This window comes from Oncorhynchus masou, chromosome 12 (assembly GCF_036934945.1).
Source record: "Oncorhynchus masou masou isolate Uvic2021 chromosome 12, UVic_Omas_1.1, whole genome shotgun sequence".
Taxonomy (NCBI): Eukaryota; Metazoa; Chordata; class Actinopteri; order Salmoniformes; family Salmonidae; genus Oncorhynchus; species Oncorhynchus masou.
Genome location: NC_088223.1, coordinates 62,289,438 through 62,316,260, shown reverse-complemented (window position 1 = coordinate 62,316,260; position 26,823 = coordinate 62,289,438). Strand labels below are relative to the sequence as shown.

General features: G+C 43.6%; 2 protein-coding genes across 16 annotated transcripts in view; one reads left to right on the top strand and one right to left on the bottom strand.

Moving 5' to 3' along the window:
• Positions 1 to 514: 514 nt before the first annotated feature.
• LOC135550598 (zinc finger protein 711-like) lies at positions 515 to 6,829 on the top strand. 5 transcript variants are annotated; one of them, XM_064981562.1, is made up of 8 exons: positions 516 to 691; positions 2,897 to 2,994; positions 3,151 to 3,543; positions 3,658 to 3,804; positions 3,875 to 4,012; positions 4,156 to 4,290; positions 4,428 to 4,571; positions 4,678 to 6,829. In XM_064981562.1, the coding sequence occupies exons 2-8, from the start codon at positions 2,916 to 2,918 to the stop codon at positions 5,853 to 5,855; spliced, it is 2,214 nt and encodes a 737-aa protein (XP_064837634.1). In that variant the 5' UTR covers positions 516 to 691; positions 2,897 to 2,915; the 3' UTR covers positions 5,856 to 6,829. The 5 variants fall into 5 exon arrangements, with proteins under 5 accessions (XP_064837632.1, XP_064837631.1, XP_064837634.1 ...); XM_064981561.1 differs by having other exon boundaries at positions 3,106 to 3,543; XM_064981560.1 differs by having other exon boundaries at positions 515 to 691; positions 2,900 to 3,543.
• Positions 6,830 to 9,869: 3,040 nt separating this feature from the next.
• LOC135550596 (transcription initiation factor TFIID subunit 1-like) overlaps positions 9,870 to 26,823 on the bottom strand; it is a 61,978-nt gene continuing 45,024 nt past the window's right edge. For 5 of the 11 annotated variants that reach the window (XM_064981548.1, XM_064981554.1, XM_064981555.1 and 2 more), the window contains 16 exons: positions 23,219 to 23,327; positions 23,010 to 23,108; positions 21,727 to 21,904; positions 21,555 to 21,622; positions 21,252 to 21,374; positions 20,746 to 20,838; positions 19,901 to 20,053; positions 19,664 to 19,780; positions 18,772 to 18,867; positions 18,426 to 18,639; positions 18,061 to 18,235; positions 16,577 to 17,930; positions 16,198 to 16,303; positions 15,887 to 16,069; positions 15,571 to 15,661; positions 9,870 to 13,929 (listed from right to left, as the gene is read on the bottom strand). In XM_064981548.1, the coding sequence (XP_064837620.1) occupies positions 17,708 to 17,930; positions 18,061 to 18,235; positions 18,426 to 18,639; positions 18,772 to 18,867; positions 19,664 to 19,780; positions 19,901 to 20,053; positions 20,746 to 20,838; positions 21,252 to 21,374; positions 21,555 to 21,622; positions 21,727 to 21,904; positions 23,010 to 23,108; positions 23,219 to 23,327 (1,648 nt within the window). In that variant the 3' untranslated portion in view covers positions 9,870 to 13,929; positions 15,571 to 15,661; positions 15,887 to 16,069; positions 16,198 to 16,303; positions 16,577 to 17,707. Of the gene's footprint in view, positions 13,930 to 15,570; positions 15,662 to 15,886; positions 16,070 to 16,197; positions 16,304 to 16,576; positions 17,931 to 18,060; positions 18,236 to 18,425; positions 18,640 to 18,771; positions 18,868 to 19,165; positions 19,280 to 19,663; positions 19,781 to 19,900; positions 20,054 to 20,745; positions 20,839 to 21,251; positions 21,375 to 21,554; positions 21,623 to 21,726; positions 21,905 to 23,009; positions 23,109 to 23,218; positions 23,328 to 26,823 lie in introns of all 11 variants that reach the window. The other 6 variants (XM_064981553.1, XM_064981551.1, XM_064981549.1 and 3 more) reach the window with 6 other exon arrangements.

Genomic DNA, 26,823 nt, shown 5'->3' with positions numbered 1-26,823 from the left:
CAATTGGACACTGTATCCATAATTTATCATCTTAAATGCAAGGTGCTGCTCCATGCTAAAATCCAAATGATCACCAATGAAATTAATCTTAATTTGATTCAAATTTGGGAATTGACACACAAATTCACATACTTAGAACTGATACAGTATATCATTATTACATTGTCACTGTAGAGTATCTCACAGGGCTTGGTTGTAAACACCATCTAATTCTTCATACTAAAAGTTATACCACAACATGTTTCAGTTGAAACTATCATAATTTAACACTTTGAGGACAGTTACAGTATTGAGCCCTATTTAGTTTTTGTTGCAAATAGATCAGTTCTGGTATACACTACTGCGCCACCTTTTAGTTAGTGCATCCAGACACATTCATTTAATGTTTCTAGTCCTTACAATTATATTATTACGTATGTGAAGTTGTAAAAAACGGGCCAGCAGTTTTAGAATAAACTGTTGAAGACCGAGTGCAGTTTGTCACCTACTTCCCCACCGCCCCCACCCTTCCGAGCTAACAGCGAGCTACGTGATTGGTCCAGGCCTGAAAAACAGCCTTCAGGATCTAGAATGTTGTACAGGCCTTGCATTCGCACCATGAGAAATATAACTTAATTTAATAATACGACTGCGGAAATACTGTTCAAACCGGAAAAGTGGAATTAAAACAAGACAGTAGTGACTTGATTTGGTAAGTATATATTACATTTAATGCGATATGACGATGGGGCCTTGTCACGAAGGCTTATGGGCCTCTACCCAAGCCGAAAAAACAACAATGACTGCTAGCTAGCCGTCGATAGCTATGCTAACTAACGACATAGGAAGCTCGCTCGGAAATATGTGACTTTTGTAAGACGATAGTCATTTGTGCCTTCTTCCAGTGCACACGTTCGAAAGTATGGTAGGTTTACTGCGTTTATTTTACTAATGATATCGATTGCTATTGCTAGCTAGTTAGCTTGCTAACTTAGCCCAACAATGGCCCAGACTGGGCAGAAAATATGCATTACGTTCAGGATGTCGCAGAGCGTCAGTCTTGCACGCTTGTTGTTGGAGTCTTGAAACAAGCCAAAAGCTTGGATTTCATTAAATATTTAGCATAGATTCGATTTATGCTTATCATTCATGCATAGCCATTAATTTAGCTAAATTCACCGTGTGCACTCAAGCGCCTTTGTTGTCGGGATTCTGTGTCCACAATGTAAACAGAAGCCGCCATATTTAATGCGTCTGCGCGCGCTCTCTACGGTCAGTCAACTACTGCATTGGGCGAAAACAGTGCGTGTGAATCACTTGCCAGCTACTTTCCCGTATCTGTCACTGTAACTACAGACACAGAGAACAAGGACCAATATCTATGCTAGCGTGGCTCGGGGATTCTAACCAGCGACCTTTCGGTTACTGGCCTAAACGCTAGGTTACCTTCCGCCCCCAAACCACAGTGTCTCCTGATACTAAGACATTATAAAGGCACATTCTTATAAGTAATAAAGTGGTATTGATTCAGTAGGGAATCTGAATCAGAGGTTCTGCCTTAATCGACTTCCACGTCTTCGACGCCCGGGGAACTCAGGGGTAGAACGACAGATTTTTACCTGGTCAGCTCGGGGATTCGATCTAGCAACCTTTCGGTTACTAGTCCAACGCCCCAACCACTAGGCAAACTGCCGCCCCATTACTATCACCCACAGTTCAAATAATGTTATATTGACAAATTAGCCCTGGAGGCATGTATTTGTTGGTGCCAGAAGTCTCCCTTTACTTGTAACACCAGTCTACTCAATTTATCCAAACCAAGGAGTATCACCTGTGAGTGTGTGAATATAAACACATTGTAGCTTTTTGCTTCCCATTAGATTTATCATTGCATCATCAACCACCTTGTTTTTTTAATTGAACCTTTATTTAACTAGGCAAGTCCGTTAAGAACAAATTCTTATTTACAATGTTTGCCTACCAAAAGGCCTCCAGTGGGGACTAAAAAATAAAAAAACACACATAATGACAAGAGAGAACACTACATAAAGAGAGACCAAAGACAACGTAATAACATAATATACTTCTGCATTTATCAAATAGTTTACCCTTTCTAATTTGTACATTTTAGTAATTTAGCAGACATTCTTATCCAGAGCGACTTACAGAAGCAATTAGGCTAAGGTGTCTTGCTCAAGGGTATATTGACAGATTTTTCACGAGTTGGCTCGGGGATTCTAACCAGCGACCTTTCTTTCGGTTACTGGCCTAAACTCTAGGTTACCTTCTGCCCCCAAACCAGAATGTCTCCTGATACTAAGACATTATAAAGTCACATTCCTATAAGTAATAAAGGATTATAGCAGTCTTCTTTATTTCCATTACCACAATTATATTTCAGGATAGATAAATTAATTGAAGCTGTTATGTGTTTTTCATTTCTCTATTTCAGGTGTTTCTCCTCCCTAGCTGATTAAAAAAAACATAACACTTCCCTGATGGTTTGAGAGCTCAAAATCAAATATGGAGTGGTGAAATACTGTCATTAGCAATGTGTTTTTAATCTTTCAGTATTAACATTTTGTTAAAGCTTTAATGTCACATGAACGAGTACAGTGAAATGTCTTTCTTGCAAGCTCCAAACCCAACAATGCATTATTCAATGTTAATGTTTATTCAGCATTGAATCAGTGTTGAGACATTTGTAATGAGTTAAGCATTGAGAGGTCCTAATTGATCTGATAAAATTAGATCAACTTAATCATTTACGTTATCCAGAGCGAATTACAGTTAGTGCATTCATAGCTAGGTTGGACAACCATATATCACAGTCATAGTAAGTCCTCAATAAAGTAGCAACCAGCAAAGTCAGAGCTAGTAAGAAAAATAAAAGAATCCTCCTCATTTGTGTTGGTAGCAGACAGGATAAAAAGAGAATGGACCACGGTGGAGGGGTCTTGAACTTTCAGATGCAAGACTCAAAGATGCCACACACAATGATAATGCAGGATTTTGGTAAGTCCATTCCATCAATGCAGAGAACTAATAGTCCATGGCCTTTTGTTTATTTGATTGTGTCTGTGTGCTCGAACTGTGAACAGTTCCTCCTGATTTCCCCGGTGGCAGGTATGGCCCACATTGACGGTGATCACATTGTGGTTTCTGTGCCAGAGGCGGTGCTGGTGTCAGATGTGACTGACGAGGAGGGAATCATGTTTGAGCATGACCTGGGGTCAGAGGTTGTAGAGGGGCCAGACATCTGCTGCAGCGATGATCCTGACGGCATAATCATGACTGAGTCGGTCCTGGGGGCCGAGGTCGCCATTGAGGACGTGCTGGATTCTGACCACCATCACCATGTGCTGACAACAGATCTCATAGAGGAATCTGATAGGGTTCCTGACCAGGTGTTTGAAATTGTCACGGAGGAGGTCATGGTCTCCAACTGCAACTCAGAGACGTATGTGGAGGAGCAGGAGGAGATTGAAGACTCTGCAGTCACCATCCAGGAGCCGGACGACGATGCTGGAGAGAGCGTCTCCGAGGACTACCTGATGATCTCCTGTAAGACACATGTCTTATTTTCTTGGTACTACTAGACTGCTCCAACACAAATTTTGACTCTAATAATAGGATGAATCTGATAGTGTATAATGATGTGTGCTATTGTTTGTGCAGTGGACGATGTTGGGGAGAAGTTGGACATGGAGGACACGCCCCTGAAGATGGGTTCTGAGGTGATGGAGGATGGCTCCAAAGAGGGTGACTATGACTCTGAGTGCATCAAAGTCTACATCTTCAAGGCAGAGGCTGATGATGATATAGGTAAGGACTCTTACAAGTTCCGATCAATTTGTTCAGTTTCTCTGAATTCAGACATTTACTGTGAGTGCAGGTGGCACAGAGATTGTAGCTGAGAGCGACTTCCACAACGGTCACGCAGTGCTGGAGACTGGGGGCATTGGCAAGCTGTCTCGAGAGAAGATGGTCTACATGGCAGTGAAAGACCCATCGCAGGAGGATTCAGAGATCAGTGAGTCCCCTGAATTAGCAACCTTTCCTCCAATCCCTTATACAGCACAACATATTAAACGATATGGCTGCCTTATTATTTTTGTCCCAATAGATGGTTGTAGTGTTAAATTAAGTGACTGAGTTTTCCATGTCTGTGAGCAGACTGCACTGAGATGGCAGATGAGGTGTACATGGAGGTGATAGTGGGAGAGGAGGATGCCCCTGCCATCCAGGACTCACTGGATGACTCCAGCCACAATAAGACCTTCGGCACTGTAGCCTGGGCTGCAGCTTATGGTAAAGCCTAATCCTTTTCTCCATAGACACAAGTTACTCAGAGACATACATTCAGTATGGCGTAAGATAATTCTACATTTAGATCTGTTCATGTCACGATTTTTAAGTGTGTTGAATTGGTGTATAATTTTCCTTAGGTAACAGTTTGGACTCCAGGCTGGAGAACAAGACCAACACAGGGTCACATTACCTGAAGATCAGCGACAGCCTGAGTACAAGTAGAGCTCTCAAACAGAAGATCAAGAAAAAGAAAAAGGGAGAGACACGTCAGTGTCAGACAGGTATGGGGTTCTATGTTCATTAAAACATTTTCTAAAATTATACTTTTATTTTTTAGATGTAGACCTAACGATTCCTGTTCTTTTTTGCCTCCACACTTTTCCTCAGCTGTGATCATTGGTCCAGATGGCCAGCCTCTGACTGTGTACCCCTGCCACATCTGCGGGAAGAAGTTCAGATCGCGAGGCTTCCTGAAGATCCACATGAAGAACCACCCCGATCACATCTTCAAGAAGAAGTACCAGTGCACAGACTGCGATTTCACCACCAACAAGAAGGTCAACTTCCACAACCACCTGGAGGGCCATAAGCTCATAGTGAAGAGTGACCGGGTCCCAGAGTTCACGGAGGTCACAAGGCGTTACTGTGTGGAGAGCCCACTCAGCTCCAATAAGCTCATCCTACGTGACCAGGAGCCCAAGCTGCACCACTGTAAGTACTGTGACTATGAGACAGCCGAGCAGGGCCTTCTCAACCGCCACTTGCTGGCTGTCCACAGCAAGAGCTTTGCCCATGTGTGTGTGGAGTGTGCTAAAGGTTTCCGCCACCCCTCTGAGCTCAAAAAGCACATGAGGACCCACACGGGTGAGAAGCCCTATCACTGCCAGCACTGTGAGTTCTGCTGTGCCGACCAGTCTAACCTGAAGACCCATATAAAGAGCAAGCACGGAGCGGAGCTGCCCTTCAAGTGTGGCCACTGTCCCCAGGCCTTCTCTGACGAGCGGGAGCTGCAGAAGCACATGGAGATTTTCCAGGGCCACAAGACGCACCAATGCCCGCACTGCGAGCATAAGAGCACCAACTCCAGCGACCTGAAGCGCCACATCATCTCCGTGCACACCAAGGACTTCCCTCACAAGTGTGACGTGTGTGAGAAGGGCTTCCACCGGCCTTCGGAGCTGAAAAAACACACAGAGACTCACAAAGGTGCCAGGCTGCACCAATGCCGCCACTGTGACTTTAAGACCCCAGACCCCTTCATACTCAGTCGCCACATCCTGTCCGTCCACACCAAAGACTTGCCCTTCAAGTGCAAGCGCTGTCGACGGGGCTTCAGGCACCAGCTGGAACTGAAGAAGCACATGAAGACCCACAGTGGGCGGAAAGTGTACCAGTGCCAGTACTGTGAGTACAGCTCCTCGGACGCTTCGGGTTTCAAACGGCACGTCATATCCATCCACACCAAGGACTATCCCCACCGCTGTGACTACTGCACTAAAGGCTTCCGTAGGCCCTCTGAAAAGAGCCAGCACATTGCACGGCATCACAAGGATTTTTTAATGTAAAGTGCTTCTTCACACACCCTTTCCCATATTCAGAACAATCTGATTCTCACTCACTATAGAGCAGGGAAATACAATTATTTCAATGTGATAAATAAAGGATGACAATTGTCACATTTTCCTCGAACTGCATTAGTAATTTATTAACTTGTCCTCACATCACCATTAGTACTCAAACCTGGGGTGCTATTCAAACAAACCTCAAGTCAGATAAATCCTGAATCAGAACACATTTTCTCAATAGTATGCTTGTCTGGGTTGTTTGAATAGCACACCACTTGTCATATGCAGTATCAGTGGTAAGATAACGCTGTAATTTATCTGTTGACTGTATTCTCACTGTTGACCTTGGGGTAACCATTATCTGACAAGTCATTGTATGATTTTTAGTAATGTTACTGCTAGCAAATTGTGAAAAACATACATTTAAAGACCCAGTTCTAATTACAAACGTAAACAGTCATCTGTATCAGTTTTCTCTGTATTCAAAAGCATGAAAAGGGGATGTGGACAACCCAGCTTTTTACTTGTATTTGTCCTTTGAAATAATCGCTTGTCAAACAATCAGGGGTTTTAATTTTTCCCATGTGTGCACTGGTAAAATCATGTTGCTCAAAGCCAATGACATGTTTACTATCAGGAATGTCTCATGTATCAGATCCAAATCAGTGTTATCTATTCTCTGTCTGTCAACTGAAATATTAGGAGCTTTAGTAAATAAAGACATCTCCTGATGAATTGTTCACCTCAACCTACTACTTTCATTCACTCTTTTTGCCATCATTCAGTAACAAAGAATGTACCAACAAGTGGATTTGTGTTAAGATGACAGTGTTTTGCATCTTACAATAAGGGCGCGTACTGACACCAAGTTATCCCATGATTGACCTAGAGGTGAAATTAAGATTGTATTTTGTTTATTGATTTAACATGATTAACATCTGATTTGTAGAAAATAAATGTTCTTTTTGAAAGCATCTTTAATTGATGTTGCTTGACTTACCATTGTATACAACTTTTTTGTTTAATCACCAACCAATTGAGGTGTCTTGAGTTGCGACCCACCATAAGGGTTGAGCGGTGAAAAAAATATACATAGAACATTTTGCCATGACGCTGAAATAAAAGGTTGCAATTCTATACATTTTTCCAAGGAGCTGAGAATTTTCACTTAAGCTAATTTCATTCAATTCTACACATTTTGACGTGTTCTTATCCTCAAACAAAATCAATGGGTGCCTGATTATCTAGCTTTTATTTTGCTGATTGTAAATTCTCAGATTATAGGGTATTATCTTTTCTACATACTTTCGATTTGGTTTTAGTCGTTGCGGTTTTCCATATGTTTTTTTGTGTAGCTATACTGTAAATATAGAAATGTACGTTGAAATGATTTAAACCAAATCTAACTCGGAAATGTACAAATATTGTATTCCAATTAAATGAAATTCCAAAGACTACATTTTTGTTTTACAATTCAAACAGTCTAATTCCAATTCCAAAACTTGAAGATTGTTGAAATTTTAAATGAATTCAACTTAAATTCTCCACTTTATGAGTGAATTCAAGAATTGAGTTTGAATTTCAAATGAAATTGGAATTGACCCAAACCCTGTTACTTAGGCCTGGAGATCCGAGTTAAAGCGACCGGAATTTGAAACATCGGAACATTGCCTTTACATTTCAATCGTGTGTGTGGATCCACGCTACGGATTGAATCTAGGAATAATAGCCTTTATTAGTAACAAAATTGTCAAACAAAAAACCTTAAAACAGCAAAAATATGAGCCAATTTCATAATCAGTCAATGTGGATTACTCATAAAACTTAGCAGCCAGCCACAATACATTTTTTAGTATGTTAAATTAAAGTTTACAAAGTCCTTGAATGTTTACATTTTCCACTCACTTTAAATTATATACGAGTTGAGCTATTTTGAATTGTGATAGTGAAATTGGTGGTGTTCTAATTCAGGCCATGGTCACCCCTGTTTGTCCTCTGTAGTGTCTCCCTATCTGGGCTCTGGGAAACTGGGACTGGGGTTGTACTCCGGTGCCGAATAGAGGGGAGCAGGTGAACTGGGCGCAGGATACCAAAACATGCCATCTCTCTGGAAGATAGAAACAGATCTCCAGTCGTTCCAGTCATTGGCAGCAGAGAACTGGAAGGAAAGGCGGCCAAAGGTGTTGGCTTAGGGGATGACCAGTGAAATATACCTGCTGGAGCTCGTGCTATGGGTGGGAGTTGCTATGGTGACCAGTGAGCTGAGATAAGGCAGGGCTTTACCTAGCAAAGACTTATAGATGACCTGGAGCCAGAGGGATTGGCAATGAATTACGTAGCGAGGACCAGCCAACGAGAGCATACAGGTCGCAGTGGTGGGTAGTACCTGGGGCTTTGGTGACGAAACAGATGGTACTGTGATAGACTGCATCCAATTTGCTGAATAGAGTGTTGGAAGCTATTTTGTAAATGACATCGCTGAAGTCAAGGATCGGTAGGATAGTCAGTTTTACGAGGGTATGTTTGGCAGCATGAGTGAAGGAGGCTTTGTTGCGAAATAGGAAGCCAATTCTAGATTTAACTTTGGATTGATGCTTATTAATATGAGTCTGGAAGGAGTGTTTAGAGTCTAGCCAGACACTTAGGTATTTATAGTTGTCCACATATTCAGAACCGTCCAGAGTAGTGATGCTCATCGGATGAAAGAATCACCTGCAGCAAGAGCGACATCATTGATATAAATAGAGAAAAGAGTCGGCCCGAGAATCGAACCTGTGGCACCCCCATAGAGACTGCCAGAGGTCCGGATAACATGCCCTCCGATTTGACAAACTACTCTATCTGAGAAGTAGTTTGTAAACCAGGCAGGGCAGTCATTAGAGAAACCAAGGCTGTTGAGTCTGCCGATAAGAATACGGTGATTGACAGAGTCGAAAGCCTTGGCCAGGTCGATGAAGACGGCTGCACAGTACTGTCTTTTATTGATGGCGGTTATGATATTGTTTAGGACTTTGAGCGTGGCTGAGGTGCACCCGTGACCAGCTCGGAAACCAGATTGCATAACGGAGAAGGTACAGTGGGATTCGAAATGGTTGGTGATCTGTTTGTTCACTTGGCTTTCGAAGACTTTAGAAAGGCAGGGCAGGATGGATATAGGTCTGTAACAGTTTGGGTCAAGAGTGTCTCCCCCTTTGAAGAGGGGGATGACCGCGGCCACTTTCCAATCTTTAGGAATCTCAGACGATACGAAAGAGAGGTTGAACAGACTAGGAATAGGGGTTGCAACAATGGTGGCGGATAATTTTAGGAAGAGAGAGTCCAGATTGTCTAGCCCAGCTGATTTGTAGGGATCCAGATTTTGCTGCTCTTCCAGAACATCAGCTGTCTGGATTTGGGTGAAGGAGAAGTGGGGCGGGGGCTTGGGCCAGTTGCTGTGGGGGGTGCAGAGCTGTTGGCCGGGGGTTGGGGTAGCCAGGGGGAAAGCATCGCCAGCCGTAGAGAAACACTGAAATTCTCGATTATCATGGATTAATCAGTAGTGACAGTGTTTCCTAGTCTCAATGCAGTGGGCAGCTGGGAGGAGGTACTCTTACTCCATGGACTTTACAGTATCCCAAAACCTTTTGGAATTAGTGCTGCAGGATGCATATTTCTGTTTGAAAAAGCTAGCCTTTGCTTTCCTAACTGACTGTATGTATTGGTTCCTGACTTCCCTGAAAAGTTGCATATAGCAGGGACTATTCGAAGCTACTGCGGTACGCCACAGGGTGTTTTTGTGCTGGTCAAGGACAGTCAAGTCTGGAGTGAACCAAGGACTGTATCTGTTCTTAGTTCCACATTTTTTGAAAGGGGCATTCTTATTTAAGATGGTGAGGAAAGCACTTTTCAAGAACAACCAGGCATCCTCTATGGACGGGATGAGGTCAATATCCTTCCAGGATATCCGGGCCAGGTGTAACGGATTTCCTCCTCTTCGTCTGAGGAGGAGTAAGGATCGGACCAAAACGCAGAATGGTAAGTGTCCATATTGATTTATTCAAAAACACAACTGAACACTGGAACAAAATAATAAACGTGAAATACACAAAACCGAAACAGTACCGTGTGGTCCAAACACTCACACGGAAACAGAAAATAACTACCCACAAAATCCATGTGGGCAAGAGCTACCTAAGTATGGTTCTCAATCAGAGACAACGACAGACAGCTGTCCCTGATTGAGAACCATACCCGGCCAAAAACAAAGTAATAAGAAAACATAGAAAAAATAACTTAGAACACCCACCCTTGTCACACCCTGGCCTAACCAAAATAGAGAATAAAAAGCCTATGGCCAGGGCGTGACACCAGGTCGATTAGAAAGTGCTGCTAGCAGAAGTGTTTTAGGGAGCGCTTGACAGAGATTACTAGTCTGTTATTACTAGTCCCCTATTACTAGCCTGTTCAACCTCTCTTTCGTATCGTCTGAGATTCCTTAAGACTGGAGAGATGGATCTTTTAAAGTAGAAGCTCGAACAGTTTGGGCATAGACCTGGATAGTATGACAGAACTCTGCAGGCCACCTTTACAATAGATTGCAATTTCGCCCCCTTTAGCAGCTCTATCTTGATGGAAATTGTTGTAATTGGGGATGGAAATGTCCGAATTTTTGGTGGCCTTCCTAAGCCAAGAATGACACACGGCTAGGACATCAGGGTTGGCTAAAGTGTGCTAAAGCAGTAAATAAAGCAAACTTGGGGAGGAGGCTTCTGATGTAAACATGCATGAACCCAAGGCTTTTACGGTTGCAGAAGTCACCAAATGAGAGTGCCTGGGGACACACAGGGCCTGGGTTAATCTCTACATCACCAGAGGAACAGGATGAGGGTACGGCTAAAGGCTATAAGTACTGGCCATCTAGTGCTTTGGGAACAGATAATAAAAGGAGCAGATTTCTGGGATTTCTGATTCCGGGCATAGCGTACTGACAAGGGTGCGGTAGGGTGCGAGTACAGTGGGGGTAAACCTAGGCATTGAGTGATGATAAGAGAGGTTTCATCTTTGGAGGCGCCAGTTAAGCTCGGTGTGGTCTCCGCCTTTGTGGGGGTTCTGACAAGGGGGCTATCTGAAGCATGTTGAGCAGCATGTTGAGCAGGACTCCGCTGTAAAATAAAACAATAAGAGCTGCCCTAAACAACAGTATACAAGGCATATTGACATTAGAGAAAGGCATTCCCCTCTTTCCACTGGGATTCTCTACCTCTAACCCTATTACAGGGGCTGAGTCACTGGCTTACTGGTGTTCTTTCATGCCGTCCCTTGGAGGGGTGCGTCACTTGAGTGGGTTGAGTCACTGATGTGATCTTCCTGTCTGGGTTGGCGCTCCCCCTTGGGTTGTGCCGTGGCGGAGATCTTTGTGGGCTATACTTGGCCTCGTCTCAGGATGGTAAGTTGGTGGTTGAAGATATCCCTCTAGTGGTGTGGGGGCTGTGCTTTGACAAAGTGGGTGGGGTTATATACTTCCTCTTTGGCCCTGTCTGGGGGTATCATCAGATGGGGCCACAGTGTCTCCTGACCCCTCCTGTCTCAGCTTCCAGTATTTATGCTGCAGTAGTTTTTGTGTCGGGGGGCTAGGGTCAGTTTGTTATGTCTGGAGTACTTCTCCTGTCTTATCCGGTGTCCTGTGTGAATTTAAGTATGCTCTCTCTAATTCTCTCTTTCTTTCTCTCTCTCTCTCGGGGGACCTGAGCCCTAGGACCATGCCTCAAGACTACCTGGCATGATGTCCCCAGTCCACCTGGCCGTGCTGCTACTCCAGTTTCAACTGTTCTGCAAGCGGCTATGGAATCCTGACCTGTTCACCGCACGTGCTACCTGTCCCAGACCTATTATTTGACCATGCTGGTCATTTATGAACATTTGAACATCTTGGCCATGTTCTGTTATAATCTCCACCCGGCACAGCCAGAAGAGGACTGGCCACCCCCTTATAGCCTGGTTCCTCTCTAGGTTTCTTCCTAGGTTTTGGCCTTTCTAGGGAGTTTTTCCGAGCCAACGTGCTTGCTGTTTGGGGTTTTAGGCTGGGTTTCGGTACAGCACTTTGAGATATCAGCTGATGTACGAAGGGCTATATAAATCAATTTGACTTGATAAAGCAATCACAGATGTTGATTGGGAGAGCTAAGACAACAATGGGTAAACAGCTAGGACAACAACAATGGGTAAATGGCAATGAATGGGCAGAGAGGGTCAGATAGCTACACACAGGCCCTGAGTTCAAGGCTGGGGCCGACAGATAAACAAAATAAAGTACCGTGTTAATGAACAGTCCAGCAGGCATCAGTTGTGTAGCCGAGTTCTCATAGGGTCCAATGCGCAGCAAAGATGAAACAGGGAGCAGGTTCAGGTAGTCGATTACTACGTAAGGAGAGCGGGAGACACAGTGCTCAGGAAGCTAGCAGGCCGGGGCTAGCAGATGGATCAACACCAACATCCACGACGCACATCGGCCGAATTACGTCAGCAGACCAGTCGTGATGGATTGGCGGGGCTCCGTGTCGACAAAGGGTCCAGGCCAATTGGCAAGAGAGGTATTGTAGTTGGTGTACTTTGTTTACTTGCCGGGAAATGGGCCTAGCTCGAGGCTAGCTGGTGCATGCTTCTAGTTACTACCCACTCGGTAGTAACTAGCTAGCAACGAAGATCCAGTGTGATGGTCCAGAACTTGCAGCACGTCAATAAGCTAAGGACCCTGGGGCTAAACACCTCTCTATGCAACAGGATCCTGGACTTCCTGACGGGCCGCCCCAGGTGGTAAGGGTAGGTAACAACACATCCGCCCCACTGATCCTCAACATGGGGGCCCCTCAGGGGTGCGTGCTCAGTCCCCTCCTGTACTCCCTGTTCACTCATGACTGCACGGCCAGGCACCACTCCAATACCATCATTAAGTTTGCCGATGACAACAGTGGTAGGCCTGATCACCAACAACGACGAGACAGCCTATAGGGAGGAGGTCAGAGACCTGGTCGTGTGGTGCCAGGACAACAACCTCTCCCTCAACGTGATCAAGACAAAGGAGATGATTGTGGAAAAAGAGGACCCGAGCACGCCCCCATTCTCATCGATGGGGCTATACTGGAGCAGGTTGAGAACTTCAAGTTCCTTGGTGTCCACATCACCAACAAACTAACATGCTCCAAGCACACCAAGACAGTCGTGAAGAGGGGACGACAAAACCTATTCCCCTCAGGAGACTGAAAAGATTTGGCATGGGTCCTCAAATCCTCAAAAGATTCTGCAGCTGCACCATCCAGAGCATCCTGACTGGTTACATCACTGCCTGGTATGGCAACTGCTCATCTATGCATAGTCACTTTAATAACTCTACCTACATGTACATATTACCTCAACTAACCGGTGCCCCCGCCCATTGACTCTGTACTGGTACCCCCTGTATATAGACTCGCTATTGTTATTTTACTGCTGCTCTTTAATTACTTGTTACTTTCAATTCTTATTCATACTTTTTTTTTAAACTGCATTGCTGGTTAGGGGCTTGTATAAGTAAGCATTTCACCACAGGTGTCCTGTTGTATTCGGCACATGTGACTAATAAGATTTGATAAGGATAATGTCCGGGGCATCATGACTCATGCTCCTCAAATCACTGGGTGACTACTCATTCTCTGTCGAGGGGGCGTTGCCCTGTTGTCGTCTCTAATGTTGTTTCCATTTTTAGTCCACCACCCAGAACATGGTTATACGCACAGAATGGGTATGACTTCACTGCCATTGAACAAAGTATCAGACCGAAAGCAAACACCACCAAGGTTCTTACTTGTATGGCTGCCTTGTAGGGTTGGCAAAGACAATCTGTCTAAAGTGGGCAGCATGCCGCTTGGTTGAAGGCTAAGAGAGTAGAGAGATCAACATTTCAATGAAAGCACATTATAACATTGCACACTATAATAAGGGCCCCTATAATGAAAGTGAAAACCAATGGCATGTTGAATTGTGTTCAGACAGCTAACCAGTAAGGGCGGTTGGGAAACCTCTCCTGGGTGGGCTGGACACTGGGAGGCTTTGGCCGATTCTGAAGAAATAAGAAAAATAGACACAGTTTCACATGTTTACTATGCAACCTTGACAGTCATGTCTATTACTGAATGTGTCTGCTCTGCATCTGCACTTATGGCATCTTTACACTACACTACTTGGACGACACAAACCACATCCAGGAGAGACAGTAGATTCAAATTGCTCTTTAAGAGATGGTGTGGAAGACATCTTGAAAAATAAAGGAGAGCCGCACACCCTAGGAGTCAGATGCAAAAATGATAATGTCCATGTTTTGCCAGACAAGCTGTCTTCATCAGGGTATAATGACAAACATTGCAGGATGACTCATTTATATAGTGTGAGAAGACACACTCAGGTGTCTGTAATCATGGCCGGGTGTGGCCTGATATCATTGGTTAATTCTCATATATTAAAATAGCATACAAAAAACATAAATGGATAGCATACAATCATAGATACAATTTGGCTGCATAAGCCTACAAACATTTACAACAGCAAAATCACAAGAATGGCTTCAGATCAAAGTCTACGATGAGACCGAAGGGAGCAAGAGTCTTTAAATTAAAGATCCAGGCAGCCTCTCGTTTTAACAACAAATTATTGAGGTCAACCCTCTCCTAGGGAGGGTGACATGTTCGATGCCAACATAACATAGACGAAGTCGAGTGGTTTGCTTCCAAAAAGTGGGCCGCAACTGGGTAAGTCGAGTTTTTGCACCTAATAGTGCTACGACGCTCTGAAATTCGTACTTTTAATTCACGCTTTGTTTTACCTACATCATTTTTACCACAAGGAAAAGTTATAAGATAAATAACTGCCTTAGTGGAGCATGTTATAACACCTTTGATTGGGATCTGTTTCCCTGTTTGGGGGTAAAGGATCTACATGTATAAGTGCCATTGCATTGAGCACAGCCATTACACTTGTATTTCCATCCAGTAAGGGCGCAAATACACGTTGTGCAGGGATATCTTGGAGTGGTAAATCAGAGTTTACCAATTGATATCTGCCCAGCGAGAATTACTACCAAGGGAAGTTCCGAATACACATTACCGATACTATCATCGGATCTTAGAATGTGCCAATGTTTGAACGATTCCCTTAATTTGTTCAGAGCATTTTGAATAGCGGGTATTTAGAATGCTTCTTTTTGCAAGACTGACCTTGAAAAAAAGGTAATGTCTTGTTTTGAATTTTCTCAATAGCAGTATTAATTTGACCATTTTTGTACCCCCTCTCCTTGAATTTTTTTTTTTTTTTTTTACCTTTATTTTACTAGGCAAGTCAGTTAAAAACAAATTCTTATTTTCAATGACGGCCTAGGAACAGTGGGTTAACTGCCTGTTCAGGGGCAGTACGACAGATTTTGTACCTTGTCAGCTCGGGGATTTGAACTTGCAACCTTTCGGTTACTAGTCCAATGCTCTAACCACTAGGCTACACTGCCGCCCCTTTGCATCTCAGCCATAATTCTGTCAAAATCTGATTGTTTTTAGCAAATTCTTTTGATTCGACAGAATTGGCGGTATCACTACTGGGAGATAAGGAAACCATAACTTAGCAGGATCTCTGGATGTGACATCACCATTGGAAATACCATTTGGTCTTAGGTTGATCTAATACCTTGGAGAGTAAAGGAACTCAAGCTACTCACCGGCATGTCTGAGGCAAACACTGTGTTGGAGAACATGTCATCTTGGTTATTTTCATAATATGTTGTCAGTGACATTGCATAGTTTGTGTAACTGAAAAAAGTGAAAATTAAATTAGAAAGACATGATGAGTAGTCATATCAAACTTGAAACAAGACTGTGGACAAATATTAATCTATTTAGTTAATGCCCAACATATTATTTTTCTTTTCTTATTATTTTTTAACAAGCCAACTTCCTGATACTAGGTGCCATGCACTGTGCAAAACACATGGAAATATTGAGCCTCTGAATTCTATCTTGTCCAAACCCTCTCACCCCGTTGTCCGATCCTTTTGTTTCTTTGCTGGTTTCCTTAAGTAATGGACACACTGGACTATCACACCAACAATAACAGCCAGGGCCAGTCCTGGTAGAGATGATACCAGGGCAAAGTTCAATATGGTCCACTCAAAGTCACACTTCTCCCGTATGTACCACTTGTCTATGTAGTTGTTACACCTGAAAAGAACAGCATAACAGGGGTAACTGTCATATTTATACAAGAATGTAATATATCTGAATTCCAAAAATAAACAAATACTGAGGATAAAGCTGTAGAGTCAAGTGTGGGAAGCGTTGAAACGTACCTACAGAAAGGTTTCTTGTCCTTACGGTTTCATTTGCTTTTCTCAACATTGCATGGATATGCAGTTCCCGTGCACACTTCAAAGTCATCTACTGTTACACAACTTGCTGGATGTAAAAAGAAAACATGTAACTGAAACGAGATAGTGATTTGGCCCAGCAACATCATGAGAAAATGAAGACACAGTTTGATAAAAAGCACTATCTTCAAACAGAGGGCCTAACCTACCCACCCCCCTACAGTATATTTACAACCTACAGTATATTTACATGTTCATTTTAGAGATGTCATCTGATTCAATGCTACAGTTATACATATCCTACTCATACTAAAAGACAGGCTTTCTTTACAGATTTCAACAGAAAAAAATTGCTACTCACGATCTGGTGTCGTTTGTCCAATAACTGTGACAGGGGGCAGAAATATTAAACACAGCAAACTATAGCCCTTCATCTTCACACACATACTGTACTATTTTATACTTAACACACTATCTACGTGACTCCATACAATCATAATGAGTTTACGGTGGAGCAGAGTTCATGTTCAGTTTGTATGACCACTGTTCTAAGATATGAGCGAGGGCAAGCCTGTAAGGTATGGGAGGATAGAAAAACGCAGGGAAACAGGAAGCACCTTGGTCATATAACACACAACAGACTTATGTAATAACATTTAATATTATTGTTAATGCGTTAGTGCAGATTGGTATTCAAAAGTGCCTCTCACTTTCGATAAGCAACACAAAATAACACGAAAGGACAACTTCAACGTGGTTACATCAGATACAGCTAACATTTATCCCCAAAAACAAACAATGAAAAGATGATGGTCTTATCTCTGGTTTTTATTGAGGATCTCCTTGGAGGTTTGAGTTTCCTAGTAACAGTGCTGGAAACATCTCAAATGCCTGAAAATCCAGGCTGCAATCATAATAGTTCATGGGGAATAACAGTATTTTTTCGATCACTCAACCCAGTGTCTCAAGACAAAAGGTCGAGATGAGACGTGGCACTAAAAAACAAACAATTGTCAAAGCTGACTATTCAAATATCTTCATTTTGGCCAAAGTTCTGCACAACCATAAAATAAAACGTTATTCAATTGTAAAAAAAAATATATACATGTGTCGGTACACTGAAAAGAGCATAACCAGTAGAAAACATTGACTTAAAGCATCAACTCCAATTTAATCCTGCCATTATAGATAAACAAGCTCACTTCAGTTTGATTGAACATTTTGTACAATATTGATTTCACAGGAGTTTATCATAGAGACTTCATAGGTGTGGTAATGACCGGACAGAAAACAGTCTTAACTATCATTGGGGGATTGATTGACATGAGATAAAGTTTTGATGACAGTACGTGCATGTAATTCAGCCTGCAAGTTTAAGGTGTATTCATTTAGTGAGCCTGAACTCATGTGTATGGATGTGGATCTGTCTGTTATAATGATTGTAGAGCACATTTGCATCTTTAAGTGTGTGTGTATGTGGTGGAACACTTCTCTAGTTGTCTGAGTCCATGTCACTATCACCCCCGATGGACCGGAACTCTTCACTGTCCTCCTCATCCTCACTCAGCTGCACCTGGGAAAGTACACTGGGACCCCTCCTCCGAGCTGCCTCTTTATCTTCCTCCTCTTCCTCACTCATGCCGTAGCCCTCTCCATTGCCCATGCTGGAGGTCTGGGTCTGGGTCTGACCCTCCGGTTCCTCATAGCTCCCATAACTATGGTGAAGGGGGAGAGAAAGAGAGGGATGGGTAAAGTGTGGGTTAATAGGGCCCAAGAGTCAACCAACGATGCAAATCCACCATGTACATAATGTCGGCCATGGTGGTTGACGGCTCCATGTTGTACCTGACATTACTGTCCTCCAGGTGGGTCTCATCCAGCACATCTTCCCCGTATGACATCATGCTGTCGTCCTGCTCCAGGCCCATGCGGGCTGTCTCTTGGTGGGGTCTGGGAGGGGGCAGGGGACGCACTTCCACCTCTCTGTCTGAGTCACTGCCACTCTCTGACAGGTGGATCGCTAGGGTGGGACAGGGCCGGATACACCATTAGAAACTCATATCTCACATACAGTCTGTAGTGTCCTACAGATATCCCCAAATCATAGGATGTAGGTTTTAATTAACCTTGATATACTTCTTAATGTCAATTTAATCTCTATTTATAATCTCACTCCATCCTATGACAATCTCCACCCTAGTGTGACTCACAGGAGAACGGGTTGTCTCCCTCCTCTTCGCTGGCATCATCCTCTCCGTCTGACATGAGCAGGTCCTGGTACAGCACGCTGGCTTGGGCTGGCCGACTGGAGCCTTCATCCTCGTCATAATCATCATCGTGGCCTTGCAGTCGTCTGCGGAGCGGGGGCAACAGCATCTCCTCTTCATCATCCTCATCCTCCAGGTCTCCCTCACCATCCTCAGCCTGGGGAACAGTCATCATCATCAAAAGGACTAGTTTGTTTGTAGATCAGTCTGTCTCCAAATACATAATCCCTCCCTTTCAAAATCCATCCACTCTAAACCCCATATTGTTTCTCCACGATCAGAGTCTTACAGGAGCTGGTGTCTTGGGCTTGCAGTCATACTCCTCCTCCTCGAAGCCCTCGATGTCCACATCCGACTCCTCCTCTCCTAGTCTTCTATGACGACCCTGGAGACACACAGAGAAGTTAAGCAACACTGACAGAGACAGGAGGGATATTTCTGGGGAAAGACAGAGTGATGACGTGTGAAGCAATAGAGATGATGGCTGAAAATGGATAATTGTCAGGGCAAACAGAACACTAGTACGACAAGCAGTCACAATTAGGAGCAAAAGTAACACACAAGCAAAACAGGCAGACCAAATGAAACAAATGAGTTATGGGGAGGAACGGAGGGATGGGAGGCGAGAGGGCGGTTAAAGGAGAGGTCAGACGCCGTTATACTCCTGGGGGATCTCTCCGTACCTTCCCTAACCCCCTCTTCTCTGGAACAGCCATAAGAGATGCCTTAACCTCAGAGAAGAGTCTGGGCTCTCTGTGCAGGCTCACAGAGGCACTGCTGTCAAACACATCGGCAGGCTGCCCACACACACACACACACACACACACACACACAGGAAAGAGGGAGAAGAAAAGATAACCCACAGGGTAGGAAGGATAGCAGAGAAATGAAGATATACAGAGGCTATAGAAACAGCTACTGAATTGCAGACAACAGTGCTAAAGAGGAACTACGAGGCAGAGAAAGACTAGAATGTGAAGAGGCTATGTAATAGAGAGACTACAGCAGACTGAGGTTAAAAAGTAGGTCCTTGGAGAGGAGTTGCATTCCCCAACTCTGGAGCATGTGAGGGTTGAGTTGAGGTACTTTATTTGGTGACTGGGGGTGATAGGGATGTAAGGGCCCATTGGTTGTATCTGTCTGGTTTCTGGCCCTTACTTATAGGACAGGAACATTGCTACCTGTGATGTGTAGGTTCCAGGAGTCATGGGGTCCAGGCAATCCAGGTCTGCTGCATCCAGAGCTGCCTCTTTAGCTGTGGAGATGTCCTTCTCCAGCTGGGTCAGGTGCTCATCATACTGGGGAGATATCAAGCAACAATCAAATTATCCTTATTGGAGGATCATAAACATGATTCGTCATTTGACAAAGTATAAAGAGTTTCATTATGTCCCTCTCTCTCTGTTTCATACACACACCTCTGCCAGGGTCTGCTTGCACACGTTGACTATCTCCAGGGCCGTCTTGGTGTAAGGACTGTCTGGACCGTTGTACTTGACACTGTTGGTGTGGACCAGGCTGACGTCAAACTGGAACACATCCCGATTCTGGTACTTGTGTTTGGATATGTTCTGTTGGACCACAGCACACAGACTTTTAAATAACATACATTATTATATTACACATATTACCATCTACCACATTCTGTAATATATTCTGTATATTACAAAACATTAAGAACACCTTCCTAATATTGATTCCCCCCCCCCCTTGACCTCAGAACAGCATCAGAACAGGGATGCTCGGCCCATGTTGATTCTTCCCACAGTTCTGTCAAGTTGGCTGGATGTCCTTTGGGTGGTAGACCATTCTTGACACAGACAGGGAACTGTTGAGCATGAAAAACCCAGCAGCGTTGCAGTTCTTGACACAAACCAGTGTACCTGGCACCTACTACCATACCCCGTTCAAAGGCACTTCAATCTTCTGTCTTGCCCATTCACCCTCTGAATGGAACACGCACAATCCTGTCTCAATTGTCTCAAGGCGTAAAAATAATTATTTAACCTGTCTCCTCCCCTTCATCTACACTGATTGATGTGGATTTAACAAGTGACATCACTAAGGGATCATAGCTTTCACCTGGATTCACCTGGTGAGTGTCATGGACAGAGCAGGTGTTCTTAATGTTTTGTACACTCAGTGTATAATCTTCTACGACATATAGGTTTGATCCATCTTGGCATGGAAGGATCCTAAAGGTGTCTTTGTTGTGGTTTTCCTCAAAGCTGACACTGAAGTCCACTTCCCCTAACTAACTCACCTTGCGGACATTCTCCAGGTCCATGGGTTGGACTATCACTTTGTAGTAATCTGGAACAAACTTCTTGTTGACTGGATGGTGGAACGGCCAAGACTGAAGAGGGGGTAGAGACAGGGAAAAGGACAGTTATAACATCATCCAACTGAGTGCTTGATTGAAGTTTTGCCACAATTGTCAATATTTTAACACATTAAAAATATATATTTTATTGTCACATGCATCGCATAGGTGCAGTGAAATGTGTTTTTCCAGGGTCAGCCATAGAAGTACCCCTAAAGCAAATTAGCGTTAAGTGCCTTGCTCAAGGGTACATCTACATATTTGTGAACTTGTTGGCTCGGGTATTCGAACCAGCAACCTTTTGGTTTCTGGCCCAATGCTCTAACTGCTAGGCTCACTAAAATGACTTAGACACAAGAGAAAATGCTAATAGCAGATATTCTCTCAGTGACATCTGAAGCGTCCGAAAGAAAGTAGAAACCCTGATGACGGGTGGCTCCACTCACATCAGGCACGGCCATCATCTTCTGAGTGACGATGTTGTCCAGGATGAAGGAGAAGGCTACCTGGTCGTCATCGTCCAGCAGGGGGTTGATAGCTTTCTCCAGTCTCACCAGCCTGTCTTCCTTCTGCACAGGACAAAGGAATTTACCCCTTTAATAATAAACAAGTACTACTATTGAAGGCCACTTCCATTGTCTTCCAAGAGTTGCTGAACATTTGCCTCGTCCTTCTGCAAACAGAGCAGCAGACTTTGGGCGGTGTCCAAAATGGCACCAATCCAGGAATTCCTCAGCGTTCACACGTACCTCTTTCAGTTTCACATCACAAAGGTCCAGCATTGTCTGCGCCACCTGGGTTATTGGATGTTTGGCACCTGAATACACAAAAACATTTACAGTCTCAATAAGTTACATAACGGTCGCACAGAGTCCAATATTACAGTCATTCTCTAAGGCTTCAAGTGGTTTAAAGTTGTACCATTGTATGTGGCGCTGTTCTTGATGATGAGCTCCACGTTCTCTCTGAACTCCTCCCGGGAGGGGTACACACGCTTGCGCACATTCTCCCGTAGCGTCTGCAGATCCATGGGACGAGGGATGACCTTATAGTAGTCCTTCACCACCTTGGCATTGACCGGCGTGTGGAAGGGGTATGTCTGTGACGAGGTAAAGACAACACAATTGTGTGTTTATTTATTTATATTTCACCTTTATTTAACCAGGTAGGCAATTTGAGAACAAGTTCTCATTTACAATTGCGACCTGGCCAAGATAAAGCAAAGCAGTTCGACACATACAAGACACAGAGTTACACATGGAGTAAAACAAACATACAGTCAATAATACAGTATAAACAAGTCTATATACGATGTGAGCAAATGAGGTGAGATAAGGGAGGTAAAGGCAAAAAAAGGCCATGGTGGCAAAGTAAATACAATATAGCAAGTAAAACACTGGAATGGTAGATTTGCAGTGGAAGAATGTGCAAAGTAGAAATAAAAATAATGGGGTGCAAAGGAGCAAAAATAAATAAAAACATAAAATAAATCAGGTAGGGAAAGAGGTAGTTGTTTGGGCTAAATTATAGGTGGGCTATGTACAGGTGCAGTAATCTGTGAGCTGCTCAAAGCTAGTGAGGGAGATAAGTGTTTCCAGTTTCAGAGATTTTTGTAGTTCGTTCCAGTCATTAGCAGCAGAGAAGTGGAAGGAGAGGCGGCCAAAGAAATAATTGGTTTTGGGGGTGACCAGAGAGATATACCTGCTGGAGTGCGTGCTACAGGTGGGTGATGCTATGGTGACCAGCGAGCTGAGATAAGGGGGGACTTTACCTAGCAGAGTCTTGTAGATGACATGGAGCCAGTGGGTTTGGCGACGAGTATGAAGCGAGGGCCAGCCAACAAGAGCGTACAGGTCGCAATGGTGGGTAGGATATGGGGCTTTGGTGACAAAACGGATTGCATTGTGATAGACTGCATCCAATTTGTTGAGTAGGGTATTGGAGGCTATTTTGTAAATGACATCGCCGAAGTCGAAGATTGGTAGGATGGTCAGTTTTACAAGGGTATGTTTGGCAGCATGAGTGAAAGATGCTTTGTTGCGAAATAGGAAGCCAATTCTAGATTTAACTTTGGATTGGAGATATTTGATGTGGGTCTGGAAGGAGAGTTTGCGAGTGAGTGAGAGAGAGAGACTATAAAATGGTCAGAGGAATATAGGCAGTCTGTCTGTCTGTCTGTAAGCAGTGAATTGTGTGTAGCTTACATTAGGGTGATCCCGCATGTCGTTGATGACGCTCTCCAGGACTGAGGACAGGGTGACCATGGGGTCAGTTCGTCGGCGGTGGATGGATTTGTGGGGCCTCTGAGAGGACGACAAGTAACAACAAAACAACAATCACAGTGTTAAAGATTTCTAGACCATGCTTGAACTGAATATACAACAACAGTCAATATAGTGACAACTAGGCTCACATTGAGGTAGTCACAGTGTACAGTGGTTCCCACACGTCTCTTCTTCTTGGGGGGAAGATGCTGTTTGGGGAACTTCAGCACCAGAGACTTCCTGCGCACCTCATCAGCACTGGAAGAGGAGACAACATGGTCCTTTACACAGCAGCACAACATGATATATCACAACCTTTAGCTAGATTTCCATCCAATTTGTGACAGATTTCCATGTGAATATTCAGAAATATTCAAAAATAATTCCACCAGAGATGCGTTTCCATCAAACTTTTTGCGGATAAAAGGCTGTGTGTGATGACATAGTACACAAAGAGCCAGGCGGCCCTATACGCTCACTACGCAAGTTGAGTAGGGCCCTGCAAATCATGCAAGGGCCCGCCTCCCCCTCGTGTCAAAGCGGGTGTCAATGTTTACAACTTGGATGAGAGGATGAAGCGGAACTACCCTTCTGGTCACGAAGAGAGAGAAACAAAACACAATGAGAGTGAATTGCGGGAACAGCGATCAGGTAAACTTGTGTTCTCTCCTCTCCAAGTTTGATGTCAGCAAATAACAGGAACGTTAAGTTGATCTGCTCGCTTGCAGTGTATCTCCCTCTCGTCTGTCTGTCTTGCTAACCTAGTTGGGCAGTGCATCTCTTGGTCTGTCAGTGTCTTGCTTGCCAGCCACTTCCAGGGCTGTGTTCTGTGATTTTATGCCTGACAAAAGTGAGAGTGAAATACAATTATTTATTATATTTGATAAACGCCAACGGGCAATGGTGTTTATAAATTGCAGCTCAGGAAAAGATAACCGCGTCGCGTGTGAACATGTGTTCATATGTGCGTGCATGAAATTAAACTTGCGCTTTCCATGCAGCAACCTCTGTGGGGACCAGTCCAGACAATATATGGGCGTGATTGCACTCCTCATATGCGGACATAATTTTAAAACAAGACAATGATTATTTTGTCTCTCAGTCAAGGTTTAGTTACAACTCTGGACTAATGCAAGAAGAAAAGCAATGGATTGACCTTGACTATTGATTTATATGTTGAATTTAAAATGGTGATTAGCTGGGCACACTGGGCAAAATGGATCGTGGGTAAATAATAACCATCAAGTATTCAGCCAAGCCAGAGTATAAAAAGTATTTTATATTTGAAAATGTATAAATGGAAATCTGGGGGAGCCAGTTTAAATGGGCCTGATGCAGCTGATTAAATTAAGAATAGTATTGTTATCTATAATTGACAGGTGCTTTGCTTAAGTTTGTCAGTAGAGGAGATTAGTCACCAGGAGCAAATGTCCATTATTCTGAGAAGTGTGGCTTTAAAGGGAAAGCCAGAGATCAAGGAGCACTTCCTCTACTTTGTGAATGTTGAGGTTACAACAGGCTTGAATCTGTCCACTGTCATCTTAGATGAGCTGAAGATTCCATTTGAAGATTGTAAAGGGCAAGCTTATGATAATGGGGCCAACATGAAGGGCAAGTACCAAGGAGTAAAGCCAGACTGCTCAAAAAACATCCCAGAGTCGTGTACGTCCCATGTGGAGCACATACTCTAAACCTTGTCATTGCAGATGCTGCCAAATCTTCAAAAGATGCAGTTGTTTTTTTTTGGGCATGTGCAAAAGCTCTTCACCTTCTTTTCAGCTGTTACACAAAGATTGTGTTTTAAAGAAACACGTGAACATAACTGTGAAGTCATGGAGGGACACAATATGGGAGAGTAGGCTCCAAAGTGTTCATGCACCCAGCTATCAGGATTCTGATTTGCTGTGTCGTATGGTGTGAGATACAGACAATGATAAACAAGGTGAACAAGCTCCTCCAATCCGCCTCAATGCAGTTGGATATCGCGGTGAATTTAATCTCAAATGCAAAGGCCTCACTCACTACATACCGGGAAACTGGATTCTCTGAGGCCCAGACAACAGCCAAAAGCATTTGTAAAGAAATTAATGTGGAGGCTGTTCTGAAAGAGAAGAGACTGAGAAACAGCAAGAGGCATTTCAGCTATGAGGCTCCGGATGAACCAGTGACTGACCCACTGAAAAACCTTTAAATCATCATTGTGGTCGACTCTGCTGTGACATCCATGGATGAGAGATTTGAAACACTCAACCAGGTGAAAACCAAATATGGAGTGCTGCTGAACTTCAGCACTGCCTCTCAGATGTCCAGTGAATCTATAAAGGCTCACTGCATGGAAGTTGAAAACACTCTAACCTTCAGAGACGACCGTGACATCAGTGGAGTGGATCTGGCACACGAGATTCAGAATGGACCTGATCTGCCATCAGATAAGATGACTGCCTTTGAGCTGCTTTCCTTTCTCTGTGAGAAAACCCTGGAGGAGCTCTATCCTAACCTTTGGTTGGACCTAAGAATTGCAGTCACCCTACCAGTAACAGTAGCATCGGCAGAAAGGAGCTTTTCAAAACGAAAGCTCATCAAAAGCAACCTGAGGTCTTCCATGTCACAGGACCGTTTGAGTTGTCTGGCCATCTTGAGCATAAATCATGACGTGGGGAAACGCATGTCCTATGATGACATCATTGATGATTGTTCCTCAAGAAAGTGCAGAAGAAGAATATTTTGATGGTAATATTTTAATTCAAACATTCAAATGTTACACACTTAGTAACATTTAAGATTGCATGGCAGAAGTGCATTTGTGTAAATGACTGCTTAACTAACTTTGTGACATACTTTCTCCATTTCTTCCAGACAGTCCAGATAGACTGGTACCCAGACAGACTGGTGGCCATGCTGATGCTGAAACTTCCCAGGCTGCAGTGGGAACCAAAGTTAATCACACTGTATAGGCTTTATTGTGCTATTTTGAGACATATAGCTGTAGCCATAGCCTATAGGCTTATATTTACATTGTCTAGACAAAGCTAATTGTATAATATTGTGAGGACTGGACTAATTACCAGGCAGCAGAGCAAAAGCTCAGTGTTATATTTTATTAGTTTCCAAATGTTATATTTTCTACAATTTCTTATTTATGTTAATTTTAATATTCACTTATCTTAAGATTCTATAGAAAATACTCCATTCAAAAAATATTGACAGATGGAGCAAACTGTTTTAAAGGAGGGATGATTGTAGTGGGAACACTGGTTTGTCAGGTGTGACTGTGTGGCAGTGGTAAATGGTTTATATGGCTCACAGGTCAGGTAGGAGAGCCCCTTAGCAGCATTTTGCTTAGGACCCCAGGGAGGTCAGGACCAGCTCTGAGTGCACATACAAGTAACTGCCATTAAATTCCCATGTACTGAATGAAAAATACAAGTTAAATGGGTTTCCATCACATTTTCAACTCTACTGGTTTGTCACAAAAACTGTTGCGTTCTATAGAAAATGTGCCTCCCTTGGTCATGGCACATGGTCTCTAGCCAACAGCTCACAGATACAGTGCGGGTAGGCTACCTACACTATGAGATTATTATGGATAAGAGCGATATTATTTGTATTTGTCAAACAGCAGCCAAGTATCGATCATCATCTCACCAGAATAAGACTTTGTCATTGGAAAGGAGCATCAATCTCATCACCGTGCACTTTCATCATCATTTATTTCATCTGTAGCCTAATAAACTGCATACTTTCCCGAGTCGTA

Excerpts from the sequence above, each read along its gene's own strand:
- LOC135550598 (XM_064981560.1), top strand. The coding sequence starts at position 2,916 with ATGGACCACGGTGGAGGGGTCTTGAACTTTCAGATGCAAGACTCAAAG. Across the intron at positions 3,544-3,657 it reads GGACTACCTGATGATCTCCT|TGGACGATGTTGGGGAGAAG; the intron begins GTAAGACACATG and ends TTGTTTGTGCAG. Across the intron at positions 4,572-4,677 it reads GACACGTCAGTGTCAGACAG|CTGTGATCATTGGTCCAGAT; the intron begins GTATGGGGTTCT and ends ACTTTTCCTCAG.